The sequence below is a fragment of the Pagrus pagrus genome (genome assembly GCF_965226575.1).
Source record: "Pagrus pagrus genome assembly, chromosome: 22".
Taxonomy (NCBI): Eukaryota; Metazoa; Chordata; class Actinopteri; order Spariformes; family Sparidae; genus Pagrus; species Pagrus pagrus.
Window position 1 is genome coordinate 7,967,795 of NC_140204.1, and position 27,501 is coordinate 7,995,295.

Sequence of the window (27,501 nt, forward strand, 5' to 3'; positions counted from 1 at the left end):
AGGCGGGAGGAGGGGGGTGCACACACACACACACACACACACTTGCACACACGCACACACACACAGTGTCTCTGCTGTGACTGTGTATCACTTCAGATGCTCAGACAGAATTAAAAATGCGCTCCTCCGCCTTGTCACCAGCGTGTTGTGCGCATTTTCCTTGACAAGCCCGTGTTCCCACAGCATGGTGCTCGGACTCAGAGGGCTCAGCACTGTCTCCATGCATTACCATTAAAAACTCTGCCGGACGCCTAATTAAGACGAGCAAAGACCTACACAGCAGCAGCAGCGGCGGCAGCAGCACCTGTTCCCACCCTTCACAGAGAAGGTAAGTTATTTTTATGGATTTGCGTAAAAAAAAAAAAAAAAATTTGGATGAGAGAAGAAGAAAAAATCAATCGACTCCATGAGGTGGAGATGCAGCTGAGTTTCCTGGAGAGTTGGCACATGCACGCTTGGCTGCACATCACAGTATCTGTATTAATGTGCTTTTTCCTCCTTTTCTTTCTATTCCCAAGTTCAAACGCGCGTCGGCGTTTGTTGTTTAACGTAGTTTCCGGTCAGCAGGGGACGTCTTTCGGTAAACAATGCCGCCGGGTGATTCATCCCATAATGTGACATTCAAATGCCAATTAATCAATTAGCGGTCGGGGTTGGTTATGATCGTCGAGGCTGGTGATGTCACTCCAACCGAGAGCCAAACACCCAGCGGGCAGGTTTCATAATGGGGAGAAGTTTTTTCAGCCTGCCAGGAAGTCAAGACGAGCTGCTGATTGTTTCAGGCTGGCACTGAAGACGCAAAGTGTAGGTGTTCGAGGAAAAAAACTAATTAGTGGCAGCCACAGGTTTGTCAGGTCTGTTGTTCTGCCTGTGTGGACTTGACAGCTGGCTTTTCTTCTCTGGATGTCTGGGGGAAAAAAGAAAAGTTTTGTATTGTCTGCACACAGGAGCAGAAGTTCAGCTCCCCCTGCAGCTGATGTTGCACCAAAACCTCCACTTCTGATATCATCCCTGCACCATCACCACCAGCCTGAACAGTGCTCAATTAACCACTCAGACTTTTTTACTATGCGAGTATCTTGATCTCCTGTCTCCCCTCTGAGGGCAAAGTGAATGTAATCTCACACCATTGGTCTGTTACATAACTTTAAAAAACTGAAGTGCCATCCTGCCCGCGTGGGAGTGGATGTGATGTTCCCACTTCCTTGCTGTTGTTTTGCTCGTTAATTCTGAGGAGCACATTACTGTAAGTGGCGTTTTGTGACCGCAGGGCTGATTACTTGTCCCGGCTGCGATTACGTAGCCTACCTACATGAAGTCTGCGATTGTTTGAACGTGGCATGACATGTTAATTTTGACCAAATGTGTGTATATTTATGTGTGTAGGGGGGGTGAGTGCATTCTGCCCCTGTGTTGTGTAGGAGGAGTGTGATCGCAGTGTGCCCGAGCATGACGCTCAGAGCTGTTGGACAGAGTTCAGTCCTTTGCTGAGCAGTCTGTCCTCTGTGCTGGAAGTGGTGCGCAGACAGACACGTTACAGTAACCTGACTCATGTATATGGCAGGCTTCCCCCATCATCGCCGCTCAGGGAGTTGTGTCATCGTCACGCAAACCAGCAGGGAAAAATTAGTTCGATTCCCTGAAAGCAAACGTCCACCATTTTGAAGGATCCGGCAGCTTGCTGGTGGTAAAAAAACAAAAAAAATGATGGGTGGCCACGACTGTGAAGTAAAAACACAGGAGAGGATCACTGCGCCTCCTGATCAGAGACTCAATAGTCTCCGAGAGCAACGTTACATAATCTTATTATTGAAAACGGCTTCGTAGCGCTGTTACTTTCTCATCATCAGGACTTTTTCCCTCTAAAACGAAGCGTCTCCGTGGAAATGTGCTTGAGAAAGGGTTATGTAATGTGGCACAGGTGGGAAGCCGAACTCTCTGGTGCCCCCGTGTTCAAAAAACATTTAGAAAATGCCCTCTTGGATGCGCCTGTGGTGGATAAATCATGATAAGTGCTTCCTCTAGGGTTCCCTCTAGTTCACCATACATGTATCACGACTTTCTGCGTGCTGGTGCCCTTTTTTTATTTGTCGCCCCTGCACCTCAAACATCCTGAGTCCACCCCTGTAATCTGATGTAATATGAAAAATGAGGAGGTTTTAAAGGACAAGTTCTCACAAAATAAAAAAATTCAGTTATTGTCTACTCATACAACCTTTTGATGGAAAGTCAGGCGAAGTGTTCGTTGCCCACAAAACATTTCTGGAGCTTCAGAGCAAAACAACGTTGCAATGTTCTCCTACACAACTGAAGTAGATGGGGACTTGTTTTAAAATGTAAAAAACAACCAAAGAAAAAACATCAAATGGCTCAATACAGCTCGTCCAGCGCGATCCAAGTCTCCTGAAGCCCTGAGATACAAAATTGATTTGAAAAAAACATTATTTACACCCTTTTTCAAGCTGAAATCTACTGCAGCTGCTAAGCTAAAGCGTTAGCATAACGTCTTTTCAAATCAATTTGGGATCTCGGGATCAGAAATGTTTTGTGGACTAAGAAACTTCCCGCGACTCTCCATCGGCATGGGAGTGATTAGATAATGACTGAATTTACTTTTTTTGGGTGAACTGTTCCTTTAAACTTTAAGATAGCACTTTATATTAGTAGCCCTGTAGCATATTGGCTCTTTATTAGTCATTTTAAAGCGCTCACACAGGTTTTTACCGATGAATCACTCATGAGCAAGAGTTAGAAAGACTTGATTTAGATTTATCTGGACGCTATTAACGCTTGTAGTTTTGTATTTTGTTACATAAAATCTATTTATGCAGCGTTATGAAGGGAAAACGACTCTCCTGCTGTGGCACTACCACCTTACAAGACCCACGATGAGCCAAAGCGTAACTCACGTGCTTACTTTCTATTAATAAGCAGTAATTAGGAGGTTATTGAGGGAAAACGTGCAAAAATTAAATAAGATTATCAACAGAATGTGATTAAATAACAGTGTTGACATCATGATGTGTTGTATTATAAATCTACTGAAGCTAGCATGCTAACCAACTAGCCCCAAAGGCCCCTAACACTCCCTTTGTCCCAGAGTCTGAACTGCTAGCTGCACGGCTAACTGAGCTAACTAGCAGCAGTTGGCTGTAACTGTGGTGATGCTGCCCTCTATTGTTTGGAGTATGAATTTGATATTGTTAATTTTGGATTTTCTTTAATTCTGATTTAATGCACATTTTTTCACCGTTATCCTTCATTTACAGCCTCGTACATGTTTCGTTTGTCTCACTGTTCAACACTAAACCCCCTCTGTATGAATAAAGTTTGATTTATTAAAATAATTTAAAGTTAGAGACTAGAGAAGACAACGTCCAGGATGTTAAGTGACCTAAAAAAAAAGCCTTGTACCTCCTTCATATTCCACATCATCCTGTTAACTCACACTTCCCACCCCACAGCCACCTCTCAGACAGTGAAAGTAAAATCTCAGCACAGATAAGACATGATATCACCACCACAGTTAAATAAAAAGCACTTGCTCCCAGCCACAGATAGCCCCATTTTTCAACATAGCACATTCAAAAGCACAACAGCCTTGATGAAGTGATAACGGCGTGATACAATGTGGAGGTTAGCCTCTAGCTGATAGCATATTTTAGATGTGCTTCAGCTGATACACTCTGTGTTTTTATTAAAGCTCCAGTTCGCTGTCTTTCTAGTTTCCATAGCACCACTTTCTGGTCCTATAACTGACGCAGGAAGTGTGTCTATATTGTAAAAAAACTCACTTGAAGCACTTTTTATGGAGGTTTCTCAGACGACCAAAGCTGCAGTTTCTCTTCAAGGGCTTGTTTTCATGCATTTCTTAGTGAGGTCTGGTGGATAAATGCTCCAGTATGATTTGGTGTCAGTTTTTACAAATTTAAGAGTCTGAATAACCTCAAAGATGTGTCAGAAATACAACTATGATCGCTGTCAGACGTCAGTTTCTGAACAAAAGCCTCGAGAAAAGGTTCAAACATACACAGGAGTTGATAATAAAGCAGCACTCGAACAGGAGACAGGTCTGAGTTTCGGCCCGCTTCAGAGAGTACAGTATTAATTCAGTCTTTTGTCCTCTTGTGGTCACTCTAACACAATGTGAAAATGGAGGATGAAAGTGATCCCTCATTGTCGTTGTCAGAAAGATTCAGACGAGGGAGTAGAAAGCCGTCAGAGACGCTGAAGATGAAACAACGTCCGAACGGTGGGCGTTTGAGAAGGATGCACCAGAGTCCCATAGGAAAAACAAGGGTTTTTAATGTCGCAGCATGCTCAGTATTCTGTCTCTGCCACGTGATATCATCCTGTTTTTTTTAAATAAAGTCTCCAAACCGAACATTCACGCAGCCTTGGACCCAAATTTGGTAAAAACACATCCCCCCAAAAAACTTTACAAAGCATTTTTTTAAGAGCCATTATTCACACTCACTTATCGAAAACCTCTGACATTATCTAACAGCCCTTTACAAAAATAACATTTTGTACGAGGTGCTCCTCGTGTCGATCCATCGTTAGTCACGCTGTGAATCATCCAGAGGTCAAAACAAATCAGAAAAGGCGGGATGTGTGACGTCAGAGGAGCCGGATCCTTAAATTATTGTGCTTTTAACTCGAGTCTGAAGAAATATTTACATTTCTCCGTCACTTCATAAGTCTCTCCTTGCAAAATTAAAGTGTTTCCGAGAAGTCGAGGCATTTTGTTTTTAATTAAGTGTGAGCGCTCCGACAGCATGCTGATATTATTCTGGCTGTTTTGTGTTTTGAGAGGTGACAGTGAGAAGTGACAGCATCTTGGAAAAAGTTGCTTCACAAGTGGATAGACGGGAGCTGGATTGTTATTCTGGCAAGTTGTCGGCTTATTAAGAGGAGGGTTTCAAAACTCAACGCGAGATCGGGTGACCCGTTCAGATGGATGAGTTTGGCTCAGAAACACGGCGAGAAACAAACAAGAGCGATGAATATTTATAAGCCATTGATCAGCTGAAATAATCAACAATTGAAACTTTATCCGATCGCCAATCGAGACGCGGCTGTTACGCAACCGTATTGCGCAACGTCGGGTGTTTCACTTGGCGGCCGAGACCGTGTGAACGAGCGGAGACGGTGATTGATTGACGGCTTCCTGTTTTTATTGCTTCACAGAGTTTAGTGACACTACAGTGAAGCAATGAGTGACTGAAAGCACCTGTGTGGATACCAAGGGCCTTAAAGGTCCAGTGTGCAGGATTTAGGGCGATCTGGCAGGGTTGTCCAAAGCACTGACGTGTCTCCAGTTTTAGCGTTAAAGCTGCTATTTGTAAGTAAAGTGGATTTTTGAGTCTCATTCCCAACTCGTCAAAACCAAAAAGACACTTTGGGATTGTAGGAGTCTGTTCATATGTAAAGTTAGATAATAATTTATTTGTTTTTGAGCGTTTTTGCCCATTGTGAGTAGAAACAACATGGAACAAACCTTTATTTGAACCAGAGACGTTATATAGTTGCAGTAAAGTCGATGTCTTTGACCACGTGTTGCTCCATTTCCACAGATTCTTGGTTATTTATTCAAATCATTTATAAAATTTCCCGTCTGACACGTAACAGATTGATCATTTTACATGTGATTGTGTATAAACTTGCCATATTGTGGTCCAGCATGCATCAAAACCAGTTAGTATCTCCCACCACTAACTTGAAGGCCTCGTGGCTCCTTCAGAGCTCCCTCTAATGAAAACACTCGCTAGAGGTCGGAGCGAAGCGTTAGCTCGGGTCAGCTCGGTGTCACGCTGCGGAGAAAACCCAGAGGAAAAAGACCACTCATGGAGAAATAAACGAGAAAACACCTGATGACGTCACGATGGATACTGTACACACACACACACACACACACCTTCGGTCTGACAGAAGTATTTGTGACGACGCCCCTCATGAATCACCTCAGCAGTTCAACCGATACGCTTTCTAAAATGATGAATATTCACAGTTATGCTAACAGTCCTTCTCCTCTCCTGCAGTCCCAGTGTTACTTCTGACTCACACTAACGTCTTTGTACGACACAAACACACACTCGGCCGCTACGGCGCTTTTTTTTCTTGCAGGCAGGCATCTAAACGGACACCTGTCATCAGTCAGCAGGCCCCCCCGTGCCCACTGTTGCCCCCTGCGGATACTTATAGCCCACTGCAATTATGTCGCTCCATTAGTCATCCCACGCGCGCACTGATGGGCTGCTGGCTATACTTAGCCACCGTCATGGTCACTTCTTGTGCAGAGGAGAGGGTTTGTACAGTCGGATGCTCGTTGTCGGCGTCGGACGCGATGAACAGAGACGAAGAGTGAGAGCTCGTTTGTTGTTTTGACAGAGTCGGCGGTTTGTTTGTGAGGAAACAAACGACTGTTGGTTGTTATGTAAGAGGAGCGAGTTTCAGAGATGCAAGATACGGCACGTTAATGAAGCAGCTTCAGAGGAGCATCCTCAAACTTCAGAGGAAGAGGAGCCGAGCTAGCTGTTCTCCCCCCTGCTGCCAGTCGTTATGCTAAGCTAACGGTCTCCCGGTTGAAGCGCAGACATCAGAGCGGTGTCAGTCTCCTCATGTGGCTCTGCAGAAACAAAGACAATGAGGAATATTTCTCAAAAGTTCCCAAAACTTTTCCTTAAAGCAAGATGAAACAGTATTTGTTAGCATACACGACCTGCCTGTTGGTTTACTAGCTAGTTTTTTAATGCCAACATCGACATTATTGTTTAATTTTTGTTTGAATATGGATGGATAAACCTTGGAAACATTTTCAGATACGTGTTAATATTATAAATCTTTACCTGTAAGCCTCATATCTGAAAAAAACAGCCGAGTTTCCTTAAATATCACATAAGAAATCAACTAGTAACATCTAGAGTTTGAAGAATACAAACATTGATACAGGCTACAGCTAGGAGGCGGCTAGGCTAGCTTTTATCCATTGATTAAACCAGCTGTATAAAAACAAGACAATGAAAACCACAAACACAAAACTTATTTTATATATATATACTTATGTTTCATCACAGTCTTTATAAAGGGACAGAGATCATAAGAATAGAAACACAAAGGAGGCTGTTTGTAAGCATTTTCTTGTTTTTATGAGATCCAGAGACTTTATAAATGTGTAAAATCATCAAGGGAAAAACAAAACATTGTCAGTCTTTTAGGAAAATGTTAAAAAATCACCACGAGTCATCACAGTCACAATAAATTCAATCTTTGGGTCTTTAAATCTTTAACATGTTGTGAAATCTTTCACAAAGCTTAAATAATGTTTAGACTGTCAGAGAAGTTTTCTGAAATCAGACCAAACTTTACAAAAGTACAATTAACGTCAACGTCAGCTAAATCGATCCCCAATCGGGACGCCGTCACGTTCGACTACAGCCGCTGCAGAACATCTCCACCACAGAGCGCTGACTTTAAAATGCCAGACAGCCACTGCTTTAACAGACTGCCTGCATAAAAGGGCTAACAACACAGTGTTTGAACAGCCAGAGCTGCCCAGGAGAGGCGGCCAGGCTTTGGCTGTCTGCGGTGAATTATTGTAAAAAAACACACACAAAAAAAAAAACTGGCACGTTTTTTACCGTAACTGGAGACTCTCCAAACCTACTGCTGCGAGGATGCTGCTCAGCTTGTTGCTGATGCACCTGTCGCGGCTGAGAAAGCATAAAGCATAAACTCAAGTTACTTCATTGTTAATTTTAAAAAACCAAGTTGCCTTTTACAGACTCCAGCTCCGACTGTGTGTGTTCACGCTACAAAAGTTTGAACCGAATCGGCAGAATAAACGTTGACAAAACCACAGTTGTGTCAAAACTTTTTAAGTTTCTTTATGTTGTAACTTTAAATTTCTTTATGTTGTAACTTTACGTTTCTTTAGGTGGCATTTCCTTTTTCTCTCTTGTCACAGCGCTCTGCTTATGCTCTGGTTAGGTTTAGGAACAAAAACCACTTGGTTAGAGGTTAGGAAAACAAAAAAATACCTTTTTTTGTCGCCACAAACATGGCTGGATGACCTGAGGTCTCATTAAAAACACCTCATATGACGCACTTTATTGTCTCTGTGGACACTTTATGATGACTGGATGAACTTGGGTGTGCAAGAGCTTCAAAAACCGCTCAGGAAAAGACAAAAAAATAAATGTTAAACATGTTAAAATCTGGAAGAAAACCAAACGAGTTGCTAAAAAAAGAACCCACGGTGGCTGGTGATGTGCTTCTCTGACTGTCTACTTATCAAAATAAACCTCCAGATGGAAAAAGCGTATGCAGGATGCGACGGCGAGCAAAGTGCACGACACCGCTGTCTGTTTTCAGCGTCACCGTCGCTACACGGTTACATTAGTGGAAGACGGATGCTGCGCTGCACCTCGGATGACGAGGCAGCGTGGAGGGGGCGGTGGGAGACCATGTGGGGGATCGAGTTTCCTCCTCGTCCTCCCTCCGCTGCCGTCTCAGGAGCATCTCTAACTGTCTCTGGACTTATTCTGTTACATCTCCTTCCTAACTGGCAAAATGTGACAAGGTGATTTATCGCCGAGATATTTCGACGCATCGATCGTAAACATCGAGATGCTAATTGCTTCTTCGTTGGTGTCCTCAGGAGACCAGAAGCTCGTTCAAAGAGCTGCGAGGTGTGTGGAGTGTAAAGGGCAGCGCTGTCTTCTGCTCTTACTACCTCTGTCATTACGGCTTCACCCTCCCACACACAACACTTAGCTGAATACAAGTTCATGTGCCTGTGGAGGCTGCTGAAATTAATTCTGGGAAATGTAGGAAACAGCCATTGTGTTCAGAAAATCAATTTTAAGAGACGGATTATCGAGGAGCAGTTATATTAAAACAATTACAACTTGGATGACGGAGGTTTTGACAGAGGAAGTCACTGTGCCTCCATGTGAGGATGTATAGTGAGTGAAGGGTTTAAGGTTTTCTTTGAGTGTCTATCTCAGGCAGGTTTCACATTTCTCCGATCTGGTCTTTACCCTCTTGAGATGAAAAGAAACCCCCCCGTTTCCTAATGCCAGGGAATCAAACATAAAACTCATGTTGTGCTTTAAAAAACATCTGGAAAGTGCTGAAAACTCTCAAGAATAACAATTAAATAAGTCTCATTCGCCATCTTAAAGGGGCGCTGTGTGAGAAGTGTCCACCTGTCGAACTCAAAGCACCAAATCAATTACAAAAACAAACATAAAAGGACGCTGCGACACTTCTTTGCTGCGCAGCTCCAGAGATGTTTTGTTGACGACGCTGAGCCGACGCTGGGCTCAAACCTGCGTCCTCCTCTTCCTCTGCGTCACCAGGAATCAGCTGGAGGAGGCACAGTGTGCTCAAACGTGGCTGAAAGCATTCATCTCACGAGGGCGCCGCTGTGCTTCTGTGTGACCTGAAGGGGTGTGATCTGGTCTGGAGGTGGAGAAATCTGGACACCATGATGATGGAGTCCATCTGCACCGGGCTGAGCTTCTAGTAGCTGATAGCCTCCTTTTTCTTTGTATATATCTGATTAACAGCTGCGCGACACCGCTGTGATGTTTCCTGCATTAATCATCTACGCTAAACTCTCAGCAACACCCTGAAAACCCCTGCAGGAGAGTGAATCTCACCACTGATACCTTCAGCACCTGTTGTTTTTCCTCTGCAAGCATTTGAGTCACTCCATCGCTCCGTCATCGCTCGCTCAGCCAGCGACTCGCTCGGTCCTTCTGTCCAGCTTTTGCATCTCTGCTTCAGATTTTTTGTTCCCAAACGCCTCATCGCTTCTCTCGAGGTGTAAAAACCAGAATCTAACGTCCTCCCTCCAACACGTCCATCAACAGCCGGCTGATTTGTGGCAGTGAAGTGCTCACTCGTCTCCCAAAAGTCCTGACCCTGACTCCCTCTTCATCTACGAGTGCAGTTAGCAGCACCAGACTTCTTCTTCTTCTTCTTCTGCTGCTGCTGCTAACTGCCCTCAGGTGTGAGAAACACCTTGTTAGATGTTACAGTGTACGCCAGCGTGAACCGCAGCGCTTCGGGCCTGCTGAAGCTGTGGTTTCCTTCACCACAGCTTTAATTTTCAGCTTCTCATCTCCGCTCTTTTCATCATTTTTTTTTTTTACCTTTTATCTTTCTCCTCTGTTTCTGTGAGTCTCTCGCTTTCTCTGAGGGAATTACATAAGTCTTTCTGTGTGTGTGTGTGTGGGCAGCGTTGCATTTTATGTAAGGCGGACCTGGAAATGGCTAGCGAGGCACTCGGGTCCTGCTCTCTGTGTTTTCTCCACTTGTGTCTTGTAGCCTCGTGTGGTGTTGGGTCATCGGACTGCGGATCTGCGGGGGCGACTCTGCCGGCCCACACGGTCACACTCACAGCCTCTTTTTATTTTAAAAGCTCACCTTGAGATAAAAAAAATATATATATTTTGCTCCTAATTTGAAGATGATGATGCTTGTTGACTCGCGGTGCTCGTGTGAAGTGTGTCTGAAGTGTATCTGGATGAAGAGTTCGGCTTTTATTTATTTATTTGCCTAAGTCCTGCCGCCTTTATAGCGTCTGCTGCTGCTGCTGCTACGCCGGTCAGACTTTTAATTCTTGCTATTAATTAAAATAACGACAGATTTACGACCGAAACAATGAGTCTAAAGCGGGCTTCTCGTTTCTAACCAACCAATTTTTGAGTTTGTCGGCCGAAACGACTGTTGTTCAGCATATTTAATCACCTGGAGCTGGCTAACATTAGCGACGGCTAATCAGACCACACTCCATCTTACCTTAAAGTGTTTTGAGCTGACTAATTTTAAACAAAACATATAAAGAGGTCTCAAATATTCTCTCAGACTGGAAACATTACCACCATAGTGCTCAGAAACTGAGGCTAAAGTGAAATATTATTATTATTATATATTACTAGTATTAGCTATATTACAGTTATATAAATCAAAATGTAATTCAGTTTTGTTTGTCCGAACACAAACTGTGAATGGTTTCTTACAACATAAACTTTACAGTGCGCTTTATATGTGCGAGACAAGATTTTAGAAAAGGCTAATGCTAGCATGTTTTTAGGTAGAGCTGCTCCAATAAAGAGCGGGAAAGAGCTGCTTTTCTGCTTTCAACTGAACGCAGGTTGGCTCACATAAAGTGGATGTGCCCTGTAGCGCTACAAAATTATGTAGCCACCTAGCAACATATCGCTTGCCTGGAAAGAAAGAGAGGATAGGCTACCGCTAGCAAGGTCACTACTGTAGCTATGCAGTAAGCTAGTTAGTGAGATCTGTTAGACCATATAGAGTTGACTCAAAGCATTATATACCATCATGCATTGCACTGGAGGGCAAAAAAACACCAGAGTGGTGTCCAAAAGTGCCTGAACTGTATGTTAACAGTTCACCCCAATTTGCTGCTATTTATCCATCCATCCATGTTTTGGTGTTATCAGTCATTGAGATGTCCCCCAGCAACGTCTCTTTTCCAGAAATCATGACGCAGTTACTCAAGATAATCATCAGACCTCCTCACGAGTAGTATATAACTACGTATATACACACTGTCTTGCCTTTCTAATCACTAAACTATGATCATTTCCTTCTCTTCCAAACAGAACCAACAGGTTCTGCATTTTCTATCTTCTATCGTCTTACATCTGTCAGAGCGAAACCTGTGATTATTACATAACAGCGACTCCCTTGATTGATATCTGCTGCACTTGATTCCTGACCCCTCCAGCGCTGTTTACCATTAACTCTTAATGGTCCTGGTGGAGCGCACAGATAACTGGTTTCCCCCCGTCCAGAGGGAGGGAGGGAGGGGAGAGTTATATAATAGGTGGCAGGAGGTGATGAAGGAAAGAAATGTGTTACTGAATGAAAAACAATATTCGTAAAGCCTCCTGTAGCTGCTCTTCTGCTGCAGCTGATGTCGGAGCAGCGCAGAAATGTAACTTTGGTCTTCTGATGTGAGGGAGGAAGCGACAAAAAAAACAAAAAACAGGCTTCCTAGAAATAAAACACCTCTGCACCCCGGAAAACCTTTAAGATAGCCTGAGTGTGTGTGTTTGAGTGTGTGTGTCTACATACTGTAAAAACGTGTGTGTGTGTGTGTGTGTGTGTGCGCGCGCGCGTGTGTGTGTGCGTGTGTGTGTGTGTGTGTGTGCACGAGCATCTCCAACTTGATAAAGGGTGTTTCACTGAGTGGGAATGCCTGGTAGGATGTGTAGGCCCAGGTTGCCATGGCAACCATCTGCTGCTACGCTCGCCAGCAGCCCACACAGTGTGACATCCAGAGAGAGAGAGAGCGGGCGAGCGAGAGAGAGAGAGAGAGAGAGAGAGAGAGAGAGATTGAATGTTAACAATAAAACACACAAAAGATCAAAAACGATTGTTGATTTGAAAAAAGTGCCTGAAAGTGAAAAAGTTCAAACACATTAAATCATTAAGAAAACACACGTTGAGTGTTTGTTCGGTTGTTATAGTGAAGACAAGACGGAGGAGGAGGAGGAGAGGTGTGCAGCGTTCAGAGGCAACGACGACACTCAGGACAGTATAGAGCGCACAGGAGGATGTAAAGCTGCTTTAACAAGGATTCAGACTCTGACGGGAAGTCTGGTGGAAGTGTAAGTCGTTTAAAGACGCTTTCAGGCAGCAGAAGAGTCGAGTTAGAGGGTTAGGATGACGACCGTGAACCACAGCATCTTCTCAGACATGAAATATCCTAAAAAAAAAAGAGGTTACACTTCATTATACAGGTCCACACATATCATAATAATAATAATAATAAAGGAGCAGTATGTAGTTTTGGTAAATAAATTCAAACTTATAGGTCATAATACAAACTCAGACATTTTAATTTGATCCGTCACTGAATAAGCAAGCTGTTCTCAGAGGACAATAAGGTCCAAGAACACTGTTTGAAGCTAGAAAGGTGGCAGGGTCCGCCACATATGAACAAAGTACAACAGTATGAAGCTGTGTTGTCCTTTGAGGTCAGTTTGTTTATTCAGTTTATTGAGTTTTGTTTGTTTAGGCCACAAAAAAATCAGTCAGTGAAGAGCTTTCTCTTCTGTTTACAATTTCTTCCCCAAAAACTACATAATGCGCCTTTAATTCCCAACTAGTTTCTGTCTAACTTTCCGTCACCGGGCCAGTTTTTTACATTTTTTAACAATTTCTATCATTTCACTGGAACTGGAACAATGTTTTACAGTTTGCTGCCATTAATTGCTAATTACTTACAAAAAGACCTTCAAGATCAAGAATCACGGTCGGGGGAAGTTTAGGAAAATTGTTCAAATGTCATTTTCAATCATTTCTGAGGTAATAACTGTGTTAATTTAGGGATTATTTCAAAGATATTTCATAGTTTTTACCAAAAAGGTGGTAAAAAGTGCCTAAAATCAGCGTTTGTCAAAAGTATGCAGCTTTTTTTTTCACTGAAAATGACATTAAATCTGATTCGTGGTAATGCAGTCACGGTCTGATTGGATTTCGTGTCACTACAACATGGTATTCACTGTGATGTCATGCTGCCGGTTGAATCTAAATGAGATTGGTGCCGCCAATGAGATGAGTCAGTACACTTGTAGCTCCTCTTCTCATGGTAATTTAAAACATCTATACGTTTATTTTCCTGCTATACTTCTTTGTACTATCATGTGACAAAGCAGCGTCCGTTTGAACTCTCACACATGTTGTTTCAGATGCAGGAGGCCACCCAGCGAGGCGCTCAGCGGGCCTTCAGCGTCCTGGATCGTCTGCTGATCACACATCCAGTGTGGCTGCAGCTGTCACTCAACCAAGACTCCGCCCTCTACATGCTGCTCAGAGAGCCAGTCGGGGTAATCAATAATGTCGATCATGTGACCTCATCGGTTAAAAGGGCAGGAGGACATTTAAATATTCAGGATACGCAAAAAAAACAGTGGCTCTGTGCAACGTCTGTGCTAGTGCTAGCAGCTGGACGTTACAGTCCGCTCACATACGACCTGTAAAATGTAACTTGCTATCGTTACGTAGCGCCCCTTTAATCACCATCCTAGCTACATTTTACCAGTTTCCCACATAAAAACTCATTTATTGGTCTTAAATTTTTGTTCATCTTGAGTAAAGACATAAAAGTAATAGTTCAACATTAAGGAAACCATTTTCCTTTAAAACGGTCATATAATGTCATTTTAATGAGGATAATTATCTTGTTTATCTTGTAGATGCTAATGCTAACTGAATGTTGACTGTTTTAATCTTGATTGAGGATAAGTTTAACACACTTTCTAGAAGATTTATATCACTGTCATGTCTCGGTGTTAACTGTAGCACTCGAGCCAGGGGGGCAATTAGCCTAGCTTAGCCTAGAAAGTGTTAGCCTAGGGGTGCACAGCTAACTTAAATCTGTCTTAAAACCCAAAATATCCCTACTAGCACCTCTAAATCACTGATGAACATTCTGTATTGTTTGCTAATTAGTAAACAAATACAAATATATTGACAATTTGTTGTTTGATTTGGAGAACGACACGCTAGCTTCCACTCTTTAAGCTAGGCTACGCTAATCCCAGAGAGGTTTTGATCACAGTCATCTATTTAATACCATAACAGCAGCTTCAACAATTTAAATCCACATAAGTGTGTTTGAAAAACTGTTAAATTAAAACCTGCATCAACAGGAAACTGTTATCTGGTGTTTCTGTTTGCACCATCTGTCCCTTCGAGAGAATAAATATCCGTGAAGAAGACAACAACACCCCGATGTTTTCTTCTTGTTGTGCTGTTTACAGACTTTCCTGGTGAGGAGATGCAGCTCCAGCCTGAGGAAGGTTCTGAGTTTCAGAGTGACGGCCGACAAAAGTGCCTCCTCGGTCAGGGAGTGCTACATCTGTGAGGAGGACTCCAGTGAGTATTGTGTTACAGCACTACGTTAAACACTCGGGTGAAGTCGTGTGGGACGGCTCAGGGTTTGAACAAATGTCCCACTGAGTGTCTGTTTCTTCTGACCAGCGTTCGCTTTGGAGAGCTCGGCGCTCAGCTTCCCCGACCTGTGTCGACTGGTGGCCTTCTACTGTATCAGCAGGTGATGTGGTGTTTTATTTTTGGCCCAGTCTGCTCTGACTGGTCCGCTCTCGTAGGCCTGAGCAGCCCCCGCCCACAGTGTTTCCACATCAGCTCTACCTGTGATGTGCTCAGATGCTCAGCGTTTACTCTCATTTCTTTGAGTATTGATTTTTGTTGTTGTTGTCGTTGTCGTCTGCAGAGATGTGTTGCCGTTTCCGCTGCAGCTTCCAGAGGCCATCGCTAAAGCCACGACACACCGGCAGCTGGAGGCCATCTCACACATGGGACAAGGTAGCACTCCCATTAGCCTCCTCATCAAGTATTTATGTTGAGCACTAATTAGCTAATGTTAGCTTGCTCACATGTCAAATTAAGATGGTGAGGTTATCATACCTGCTAAACATCAGAATGTTAGCATCCTCGCTGTGGACCTGACAGCATGTTGATGTTAGCATTCAGCTCAAATCAATCAAATGCTAACCCTCTAAAGTTTTTAGCATCTCTGACTCTTCTCAAAACAAACAGGGGCCAGATTATCTCAGAGTAACCGCTAACTTCTGCTAATTGTAGCTGACATTAGCTAGTTAGCGTCTTGTACATCTTGGCGTCCAGCCTGGAGCAACAGAAGAGTGTTGGTGTTTACGCTGCTGGGTCATAAAGTGAGGTCTAATGTCAGGGTCCTTGTTTGTAAATCTCCGGTGCAGATATTAAAATAAAGTTAAACATTGGATACAGACACTGTGACGGCTGCTGCTCTCAAATGTGAGAAAGTAAATGTATAACCGACTGAGGTAGCGGCTGCCAGCTTGCATCTATTTTAACGTGATAACATGAACTGATGCGGCGCCGCAGCAGCGAGCGAGGTGCGACTTCAATGTGGCTAAAAATGACACGAGTAAAGACCCAGAACGTGTCGCTGACGGCAGCTCAGCAATAAGAGTCCTCACACCAACAGCTTGCTGCAGATAAAACTTACATAATGTATCACATATCCTTTTCTTTCCTTCTCTCTAGACTTCTGGAGTGCGCCGAGCGCGTCAGAGATCCAGAACGGACCGGTGGTTGCATCAACCAGCGACAGCAAGGTTCAGACGTCCTTTAACCCGGACCAGTGCCCCCTGCTGACCCGCAGCGGACACGGCAAACTCTGCTTCATCAACCCGCTCTTCCTACAGCTGGAGATCAGTAAGGTTGGTACTGAGGGTTTGTGTTCTGCGTTTTTGGTGAGAGCCTCTCGTCAGATGAAGGACTGGATCTTCTTCTTCTTCTTCTTCTCTCCAGCAGCCACAACTCATCAACCACAGTGCCTCCAATAAGCGGCACCGCTTCAAGCGCAGCATGCGTCTCCGGCTGTCCGAGTCGTCCATGAATCTGTCCCTGGAGGGGATCGGATCCTACTCCCCTTCCTCGTCGGGGGAGCAGACCGGCGGGTCGGATAGGCTGCAGAAGGCCGGCGCCAACCCGCAGAGGAGAGTTCACGCCGGGGCAGGGGTCCTGAGGAGAACCCCCGCCGTGTCGCCGGGCTCTGTGGAGGAAGAGGACATGATGTCCGTCTACGTGCCACAAGTAATGGGAATCATCAGCTTCTTGACCCTCGTCTGTTTTGTTTGTTTGTGATTATTGACTTATATTTATGTTGTCTCTTCAGACGTCTGCGAAGGTGGATGAGCCTCCTCAGAACCAGCAGTCTGCCCAAGCAGGCGAGCCAGGCATCGAGGTGGCGGTCCTGGGCCTGGAGCGCCGGCCGGCTCCGTCCCTGGCCGAGCTGGACAGCAGCAGCTCCTTCAGCAGCATGGACGAGGACAATGACTCGGATTCAGATCCAGAAAGCATGGCCCAGTCCAAAACCTACATACCGCGCCCGCCACTCGTGCGCTCCCGAGGCCGCGGCGGGCTGCACCGCATGAGCGAGGCGTTCGTGTGCTTCTTCGCTCCGGACAAGAGGCTGACGCGACTGGTGGAGGAGCTGTCCAGAGATCGGCGCTCCACCTTCGGGGGGATGGTTCAGGACTTCCTCCTGGAACAGAGGGAGGCGCTCAAGTCCCTGGCGTCCTCCTCTTCGTCCTCCTCCTCATCGTCACGCGTGACCTCCGTGCAGCTCCTGCAGGGTCTGCGGCTGTTTCTGTCCCAGGCCAAGTGCTGCCTGCTGGACAGTGGAGAGCTGGAGCCTCCCATCGAAACGCTGGTGCCGGAGAACGAGAAAGGTGAACGGACCTGATACAGTAGAGCCTCATAGACCAGATTCATGGGCGGCCATGATCAAACGTTAGCCTACGTTAGCATTCGACCACTTCCTTGCTAATGTTACTGTTTGATACGATAGGAAAGACATAAAATAATTTTAAAACATAAATGCTCATCTTGGACAAATGTATTTACATCCAAGGGTATGAAACCCTTGGATGTAAATAAACGCAACGTTAGCTAGGAAGTGGTTGAATGCTAACGTAAGCTAACATTTGATCAAATATGTTGTTTTACGTTGAAATACGGCTCAACGTCCCTCCAGATTGTCACCATCCATCTGTTTAGCTGCTGATCAGTCGGTAAGAGGTGAAATGCTTGACAGATTCCCTTCGTTTATAGGATTTATAGCCTTCTAACGTTAGCTTAGCATTAAGAAATTAAAGAGATTACTGGTTTATAAAGTGGAAATACATTATTTTAAAAACATTGGTATCCAACTCGTAGGAGGATGCAGCTGCAAACATCTGGGCAGCACCTGACTCCATCTACCTCAATGTGCAAAGAGGTGTGGAGCCCATCTAGCTGGAAGCTACCAAGCTAGCTAAGGCTAACAAGTTATCTGACTTTGACCAGACAGAATACCTCACTGTACATTAGCCGCAAGATGCTAGATAAACCCATTTTTACAAGCACTTTTCAGCTTTTTAAAATCACAGCAACAATTAGTTACAACTCATTAATCTCTTATAAAGTAAGAAACACTTCCACTGTGGGATTACACACATAAAAAGTCAAGCTAACATCTGACAGTTAGCTAACTTTTAAGTGACAGTTGACATTTAGCCAACAATTAACAGATTGTTGGCTAACTTTTAATTGACATTTAGTTGACAGCTAGCTGATATCTCGCTAATATTTAACTAACAGTTAGCTAACATTTAACTGATAGTTAGCTGACACTAGCTAACTTTTAACTCACAGACAGCCAGGCACAAAACTGAGACAAACATAACAGAAAAACACATTTCTACAGCACTTTTCAGCTTTTTTAAAATCACAGCAGCAATTAGCTGCAACTCATTAATCTGTTATAAAGTAAAAAACACACTTCCACTGTGGAAGCACACACATAAAAAGTAATTTCACACAATTTAAACCCTGTTGATTTTATCGGTTAGTTATTTAATTGAATTTCGCTGACTGTGCTGGATTACACATTTCTGAATAATTCTGGTATCAGGCACGATTAAGTTTTATCACATGGCAGCGAGAGAGAAAAAAAGACATGGTACTATTAGAAAACACTGATTGAATAGAGCGCAGTGCCAGAGAGGACGCCGGTCTATGGAAACTAGATAAATGGTGGGCTGCCCAGGCTCTCTGGTGAAAAGACTGTCAACACAAAGTAGTTTGCGTAGGGGCGGCGTCGAGCCTCATTCACCAGAGCTCGTATTGTATTTAGAAAAGCAGCATTAGGAGAAGCCCGGCCCGTTCACATCCATCAGCGTGATCACTGTAAAGACATCGCCGGGTGTTACTGTGGAAGGATCCTAGTTGGATCTTTGTGACACCGTCTTGTGCGTAGGTTTGTCTTTTTTGGACTCCTTTGTGTGTTTTCGCAGGTGATGATGATGGATGTGTTTTGCAAGAGGCTTCAGGGGGAAGAGCTGCTCGGCCGCCGCTGCCTTTCCTTCCTCCTCGTCCTTTCCTTTCCTTCCCTTCCTTCCTGGGCTCTGGTTCTGATTTATCTCGCATTGCGTCGGTGGGAGGCATTTGCATTTTTTTTTTCTTTCTCCCCCTCGTTTATCATAAAAAGATATCACAGTCCCACGCACACTCCAAGAGCAGCACGATTCAGGGGAGGCTGGCAGGGAGGGGAGGGATGGAAATAGTGCAAGGATACTTGTGAAAATGTAATCAGATTACACAATCTGTGAGTAATAGCTGGCTAGTAATCTGCATCGCATGTAATCTATTACTCTGGGAGGTAGAAGAGCGGAGAACGGAGGGCGTGAATGAGGATGGAGAGGAGGGATGCATAAAGGATGTTGATGATGAGTGTGGAGATGTGTTACCCTGCTGCCCACTGACTGCAGGAGACTCACTGACAGTGTGTGTCTTCACGTGTGAGAGCAGCAACGCATGTTGTAACGTGTCCACGAGTTATGTGTGTTGGTACATATCACTGTTGTCAGGCGGACAATAAACAAAAAACCTGACGTCTCCAGAGTGAAAGGCTCGTTTTAGCTTGATGATGATGCATTTCTGATAGTACGCAAAGAGGTTTTTTAAAGGAGTAGTGTAACATTTTGGGAGTATGTTAGCTAGATATCAGCTAGCTATCAGTTAAATTTTAGCTAACTACCAGTTCAACGTAAACTAGATGTCAACTAACTGTCAGTTAAAAGTCAGCTAGCTGTCAGCTAACTGTCAGTTAGAAATAGGCTAGTTACAGTTTGTGTATATTTTTGGGATGTATATTTATATGCATACCAGACTCACCAATTAACAGATTCAATCTCCTTTATTAATATGTTCACAAAACAGAAATAAAGAAACATCAATCTGCAATTTTACAGGGAGGTAGGCTCATCCCTATGTTCCCCGGGTCCCATGTTCCCCGCTGTTCACCCAAAGGGTCCTATGTTCCCCGCTGTGTATGTAACCGGGGAACATAAGACCCTTTTTTAGAAAAAGGGTCTTATGTTCCCCACTTTCCCCCAAAAGGGTTAGGGTTAGGGTTAGTTAGTTAGGACCCTTTCTTAGAAAAAAGGTCCTATGTTCCCCGGCAACAGCGGGGAACATAGGACCCGGGGAACATAAGTACGCTCTCGGTAGGCTACACACAAACTGTAACTAGCCTATTTCTTAGCCAGTACAAATACCTACGCTAACACTAAGTCCAAGCAAATCCTTTATCTTGTGTTCAACTTTGGTGAACACTGACAGGCAAATTTTTGCATTGTTGTCCAAAAGCAAGTTATCTTTACTGTACTGATCTTCAGAGGAACAAAGAGGCTGAGAGTCCTTAACAGAGGAAGCTAAATTTAGCCGAGCTAAGCTACACAACACATTTATATAACCCTGCTCTGCCAAAGTATCAACTGCTCCACAACAACAAGAATGGTTCACAGACAGTTATGAAAGTCGATGGTGCAAATATATATTTATATATATATATATATATATATATATATATATATATATATATAGTGTACATATGTTGAATGAAGCTTATTTTTAACTGACAGTTAGGTGACCTCTAGCTTACATTGAACTGATAGCTAGCTTACTTTTAACTGACAGTTGACATCCAGCTAACATTTAACAGATTGTTAGCTAACTTCTAATTAACATTTAGCTGACAGCTAGCTGACTTTTAACTGACAGTTAGCTGACATCTAGCTTACATTGAACTGACGGTTAGCTGACATCTAGCTAATATTTACCTGACAGTTTGCTGACATCTAGCCATTTTTAATTGACACTTAGCTTACATCATGCTAACATTGAACTGACAGTTAGCTTACATCCATCCATTTCTTAATTGACATTTAGCTGACATCTTGCTAACTTTTGATTGACATTAGCCGACACTAGCTACCTTTTAACTCACAGACAGCCAGACACAGAGCTGACGTGGCTAACGCTAGCATGTACCAGTGTAAACATGGACCTTCAGCTGCTGCTTTGCATCCTTGCTGAATGAATAATTGCACTGGGTCGAACGCGGTAACAAACTAATCAAATTCATCTGTTTCCTTCCTTTGTTACTTATTTAAACATCTTCTACAATTGAAGATCAATTCCACTTTGTGTTTCTGACGCCTCCTTCACCTCAATAATCCCGCTGTGACGATCAGCAGTGATCTGGGCCCGGTGCCAGAGCCTCTAGACATGTAGACACGGCTCCATACTTGCAGATGTTGAAATAAATAAATAAATAAAACATAACAAGTCTCCTAAAATAACAAACCCTTCCCTTCTTGTTCCTGCTGTCTCAGCTCTGGCTCTGGAGCGGGCCATGTTCTCCTGTGTGCTCCGTCCTCTGAGGTCCCAGCTGGACAAGGCTCTGGTGGAGCTGCACAGCCAGGACGGCAGTAGCCAGTGCCTCACCCAGAACCTGCTCCGCCTGAAGGGGGACGCCGCCATGGAGCGCCTCGGCGTCCGGACGGGCGTCCCCGACAGCCGCGAGGTGGAGCGGGTGAAGCAGAAGCTGGTGCTGATGCAGAGGACGCACTCGCCCATCGACAAGGTGCTGCTGCTGCTGCAGGTGTGCAAGTGCGTCCAGAAGGCCATGGGGTCCTTACACGGTGAGCCCGGGCGGGATGCTGCTGGACCTTAGGAACCGTGAAGCTTCTCTGAAGGTCAACGGTCTGAAGTCGTTTAATTTCTGCTCTTCTTCTTTCTTCTTCAGGACAGGAAGTGAGCTGGGACGACTTCCTGCCGTCACTGTCGTACGTCATTGTGGAGTGTAACAGGCCTCACATCCTGATCGAGGTGGAGTACATGATGGAGCTGCTGGAGCCGTCCTGGCTCGGAGGAGAAGGTGCGGACTCGATCTTAAAATACTTGCAGGGCCACACATAAGCTCTCTAGGGCCCGACCGCTCGGTGGGGTCCCTGAAAGAGGTCCAGCAATCATCACGTTCATCCTTATATAAGAGACAGGACCCAGTTTTTATTCAGAGCCTACACACTAAATGGAAATAAACATTTTGTTTATTGTTGCTTTCGAAAAAATGTAGCTTGTTTCATGATGAAAACCTCACAGAGGCTCACTTCTGCCAGTTCTGCGACAAACAGAAAACATAGGTGAAGTTACAAGAAAAGGTCAAAAATATGAGGTAAAAAGTCATAATTAAGGGCCAGAAAGTAGAAGTAATGATATAAACAAGCTGAAATTATAAGAAACAATCATAAATATGACACAGAAAGTCGATATTATTTGAAAAACGTCATAGTTGGGGGATAAAAAGTCTAAAATATGAGATAAAAAGTCATAATTAAGGGCCAGAAAGTCACAGGCTAACGTCACAGATAACGTCTCTACCTTGCCTTGTCGTTGCAGGCGGCTACTACCTGACCAGCGTGTACGCCAGCCTGGTTCTGATCCAGAGCCTGGACAAGGAGAGGTCGACGCCGGGCTGCCTGATACCGGAGGCCCAGGAGGCGCTGAAGGAGTGGAGCTGCAGGCGGAGCCGAGAGGCCCAGAGACAGAAGGAGAACATGCAGAGCCAGGTGTGTTGTGATCGTAGTAGCACGACAACAACAACAACAACGACGGCGGCGCAGAGCCGCTCGGTGGTGTGAACAGTGTGTGTGGGCTTGTTCAGTGATCCACTCTGCAACTGTCACACATCAGCAGCTCAGTGTGAAAGACAGTAGCAGCTCCTGCTCATTACGCTGTGAGACGGGTCGTACGGGAGGTTCTCCAGAACCTCATCGTCACATTCAACAGGAAGGAGCTCTTTAATGTCGGTGTGTGGTCCGGTTCAGTTTATTTAGCAGGTTTTCAGCGCCTGTCTCTTTAAGAGCCCTGGCCTCCTCTGATTGGTTGGCTCACTCACGCCTGAGCCGGCGCCGCTAATAAACAACAGAGCAGCCGTGCTAAATCACTCCTTTCTCTCCAAACACACAACTTTAGCAAATGTGTGATGTGGTGATGTCATGAAGTCACAGAGTTAAAGGCGGGACTACTGAGGAGACGTTCAGGAGCAGCGTTTTCTGTGGGAGAAGAGAGCTTCTGTCGGTGCGGAGTAACTTTTAAAGATCTTTTCATGCGCGATAACATTGTTTATGTGGACGCCTATTTATTTTAACAACTGCTAACAACTAGGTGCATTGTGGGTAATGTAGGAGGCAGGTTTTAAAGAGCAGTCTACTGGTAACTCATCATGGAGAGTTTTTGGAGGCTGGAAAAGGGCTGTTTTTCTGACCTGTAGTTGACTTTAGTAACACTTTATAACAAACATAGTTAAATAACGGCACATTTTTAGTTAATTAAACAGTTATTTCTTTGTTTCCAAACAATAAAATGCTTTATTAACCTATTTATTCAGATCATAATGTTGCAACTGATGTTTATAAATCTTGACGGTTGTTTAATAAACTATAAATGCACCAGTAAATAATTAAAGTGTACCTTGAGGTGTGATAAAACATGTTTAAGATGGGTTTTAATAACTTCTCTTTAACGAGCGGAGTGTAAATATGCGACAGTGCAGATTTTAAAAGTCTGTCAGCGAGTTTCCTTCGTCGACACGCTCAAACAAACCAAACGTGAACCCGTTTTATGCAAAACTGACGTGATAATCCATCAAACGAGGTCAGATTTGATATTAATCACGCTGATGGCGCCGCACGGTGAGCAACATCGGCTTATCCGTGACGGGCAGGTGAGGTAGAAACGAGCCCTTCGACCCGCGTTCGACCCATCTCAAGTTTTACGTCCGCTGCTCCTGAAGCCGAAGACCGAACCCAGATTTTCTAGAGGTCAGGCACCGGGTGAAGACGTCCGCTTCGGATCGTCACACCTGGATTTCCCTCCTTGGCGTGCAAACACGTCTGAAATTCATTTGAGGGGATTAGTTTTTAGACTTTTTCAGAGGTAATCCGTTGATCTGGGGCCGCCGGCTTTCACTAATGCAACTCACCATTTATTTATTTTTTTTACCTACACTCTCTATCATCGCCCCAGATTGGTACAAACGGGTCCACCAGATGCCACGGAGGAGAAGAAAGAAAGGGAAAAAAAAAAAAAAAAAAGGGCATTGTCATCCACAACGTTTCTGTCTCGTCACGTGGTGCCTTCTCCTGGCTTCAAATAGCCGATCTAACTCACCCGGCAGCCAGATTTTCCACTGACACAGGCGGGGATCAGTGAGCCAAGTGCTATGAAGAAGTGGGCGGTCAGATAACATGAAATTTATTGAGCTGCATCTACCCATCGAAGCAGGCAAACACAATATGCACACGGACAGCGAGGAGCTCAGTGACTCTGTAAGTTTGGACGACGGCAGACCTGTTGATTGGAAATGCTGCTGTGTGCTTTTTCTTGTTGTTGTTGTTGTTGTTAGAGCAAATGTGGCCACTTGTTCATGAGTGTGTGCGTGAAGGGGACTCTGGTTTCTCAAGATGTGGTTAAAAGGATTAGTTTTTCACTGTGTGGAGAGTTGTGAGGGCGTCTGTAGGTGGCTGGATCTGACATTATGTAACAGGTAACGAGCACAGTCGCCGGTAAGTGGCGATTGTTAGTTTTGTGTGTTTGATCGCTTCTCTGGGAAAATGTCAGGAAGAAAAGTTTGTTTGCAGAGCGAGAGCCTGAGCAGCTCCGGTCGATGGACTCTTGTGTGGACGTTGAGGACGTGTCCTCTGGTGGATTAAACGTCGGGGAGTTTGTCAATGAAGCTGAGAGTGAGCGGTTTTCACGGGGATGGTTTTCATGGAGCTCCTCGGACCTGCTGGCTGTGTGTGTGGGAAGTGGACGCTTTTGTTTCAGGGAGAAATGCTCTCCGTCAGTTTGTTGTGGTGGATTATCTCTCGGTGTTTGCTCGGCTCTCACTCCTCCTCTGGCTCCATCACTCTCTCCGTCCTCCCCCTCTGTTGCCCTCACTCCATAAGCCTCTTGACCTCTTGTTTTGCATCAATACAGCATATACTCACTCTTTCTCCCTCCCTCTCTCTCCCCTCCCTCCCTCCAGAGGTGCGTTCGGATACTTTTCCAGGACGGGGAGCGGAGCGCCGTGCGGACGTTGCAGTGGAGAGCCGGGGAGACCAGCCAGGCCCTGGCGCAGCTGTGCGCCTCCACCTTCGAAGTGTCCGACCCGCAGCAGTACACCTTATACTGGCGCAGCGGCGGCGAGATGAGGGCCCTGCCGCCTCAGGCCCAGCCCCAGGACCTGGCCAGCCACAGCGAGGGGGGCCCCTCGCTCTCCTACCTGAGGACCGACCACGACTTCAGCAAGATGCGGCGGCTCACCAGAGGTGGCGCCGTGGACCTGAGCGAGTCGGTGTGTGAGGAGTGAGTGGGAGGAGTGGAGGGGGGAAAGGAGGGAGGAAGGGAGGAGGAGGAGGAGGATGGATGGCTGCTCTCGCTTTTCTCTTTCTCTCTCTCTTTTGTTCTGTCTCTCTCTCTCTCCGGCGGTGTGTTGCGTCTTGTCGTGGGTCAGGACTCGTTGTGACAAACTTCAGCCCTTCTCCAGACCGGGAGCAGAACCTTTAAAACGGTCAACTCTTCCCTGAAACGGACCGACGCGCAGAGCAGAGCAGGACCCAACGTAGGGACTGTTGCCAAAAAAAGTTGTACCATGTACCGCTCAGTGTGGCTGCTGGTGTAAAGGAAGTGTACTGTGTGTAATTAATGGATCTTTGGTTGTTATTTTTGAAAACATGAACCCAGAGTTTATACCGTGAGGGGATGACATCACTCGAAACACGTGAGGAGGCTCAAATCCAAAGACAAAATCTGTGAGGCTACTGTTGCCTGGAAACAAAAAACCACTTCCTGTACGCACACGAGAAGGCAAATTGTCCAGCGTTTGTGATGGGATGTAACTCCCTCTCACGGTATAGGTCCTGGGCTCGACCTTAAAAAAAAAAAAAGACACTTGGATGTTTTTTATCGCTTCACTTTCATGTGTAAAAGTCTGCAGATCTTCGGATCGGAGCCGTCGTTGTCGGAGGGTTTTTATGGTTTTGACAAAACGAGATGTGTTTAAAAAGCCAAAAGACCAAAGCTCAATACCAAAGTGAGCAAAAACACACATAAAGAGAGGCCAGGAGAAAAAAAAACAATCAGGTTTACAAGCTCGAGAGAAGCTTTAAATGTATTTTTAGACTCACCCACAGAGACGGTTTTATTTTTTGCTTCGGTGAGAAGAAGCACAGACTCTCTCCTCCCCGCTCGCGTATTTCTATTAAGTGTTTTTGGCAGGTGGAGTAATGAGCGAGTAGGAGGGAAGTGATAGAAAAGCATCAGCTCTCTGTCTTTTTTTAAAAAACAACAACATCACATCGACGCACCGAGACGACCCGCAACAGATTTACTGAATGACTTGCGAATGTATTAAAAAATCTTTTTTTTTTTGTTTTTGAATTTCTTTCCTGGCTCATCAGACTTTGAATCCTGTCATCTCCACCGCTTTTCAGTTCTGCTGCTTCTTCGAGAGGACAGTCGGACCAGATTATTAAAAAACACCAGAACCTCCTCACGGTGACTGGGTTTGAATGTAAAATGTACAAAGTCACCAGCTTTCAGGTGACTCCTGCTGCAAGTCATCAACCACCAACTGACTGTTCAACAACTCAGTGTCATTACCAGTTTATCACGTTGTGTATTTAAAAAAAACTTTTAATTGTTTGTTGGGTAGATATCAAACCTAAGTATGGATTTTTTCGACACATCTGGAGTTTTTGAATCGGCCGATGGAGGTTCGTCGGATGTGTTTTGAACATAGTTGCATGCTTTTCTTTTCATTTTAACGTGACGGTTTCTGCGAATGTGCTGTGTGTGCGTGCGTGTGCGTGAAGCATGTGTTCATTGTGAGAGCTCACTACTTTATTTTTCTCTCAGTGTAAAAACACATTACTGTATCCTGTCAGGTAATTCAAGTATCGCAATAAAAGAGATTGCAATATCTGTCCCACGGTGTTGTTGTTTGTTGTGGATGTTGTTGATTCGATGTCGACCACCAGAGGGCAGCAAATAACAACAACTACAACCACAACCACCCCTCACATGTGTTGTTTTATTCAAGGTTTGTGGTTTCTGATGTTGACGTCTTCAGAGAGTTTTTTATATTTCAGTTTTTTCTGATATTAAAGGAATAGTTTACCCAAAAATGAGAGTTCAGCTGTTATGTAGTCACCGCCGTGCTGATGGATGAGGTTAAGTTTCCTGGAACTTCACAGCAAAACTTTGTCGCAGCGTTCTCCTAAATAACAGAAGTAGATGGGGACTTGTTTTATAACGTACAAAAACAACTGAAAGTAGAAAGAAAATGGCTTTATACAGCTTTCCAGGCGTCTCTGGAAGCCCCAAGATTCAAAACTGATGTGAAAAGATGTTATTTACACCCTTGACGTGCGGTCGAGTTCATGCAACAACCTCACTGCTAACGCTTTAGCTTAGCAGCTACAGTGAGGATTTCTGCTTTTTAAAAAAGGTGTAAATATCTTTTCAAATCAATTTTGGATACTGGGCCTCCCAGAGACAAGGATTACATTGAACCAG

The 27,501-nt window shown here is 44.7% G+C and overlaps 1 protein-coding gene across 2 annotated transcripts; it reads left to right on the plus strand.

Moving 5' to 3' along the window:
• Window positions 1–26,911, plus strand: rin1b (Ras and Rab interactor 1b). Of its 2 annotated transcripts, none has more exons than XM_084344221.1 (12): window positions 1–328; window positions 13,734–13,871; window positions 14,808–14,922; window positions 15,028–15,100; window positions 15,281–15,372; window positions 16,096–16,271; window positions 16,363–16,647; window positions 16,730–17,285; window positions 21,273–21,581; window positions 21,686–21,817; window positions 22,339–22,508; window positions 24,971–26,911. In XM_084344221.1, exons 2-12 carry the CDS (start codon window positions 13,734–13,736, stop codon window positions 25,292–25,294), a joined length of 2,370 nt encoding a protein of 789 aa, XP_084200347.1. In that variant the 5' UTR covers window positions 1–328; the 3' UTR covers window positions 25,295–26,911. The 2 variants fall into 2 exon arrangements, with proteins under 2 accessions (XP_084200347.1, XP_084200348.1); XM_084344222.1 differs by having other exon boundaries at window positions 16,366–16,647.
• The last annotated feature ends 590 nt before the right edge of the window (window positions 26,912–27,501 follow it).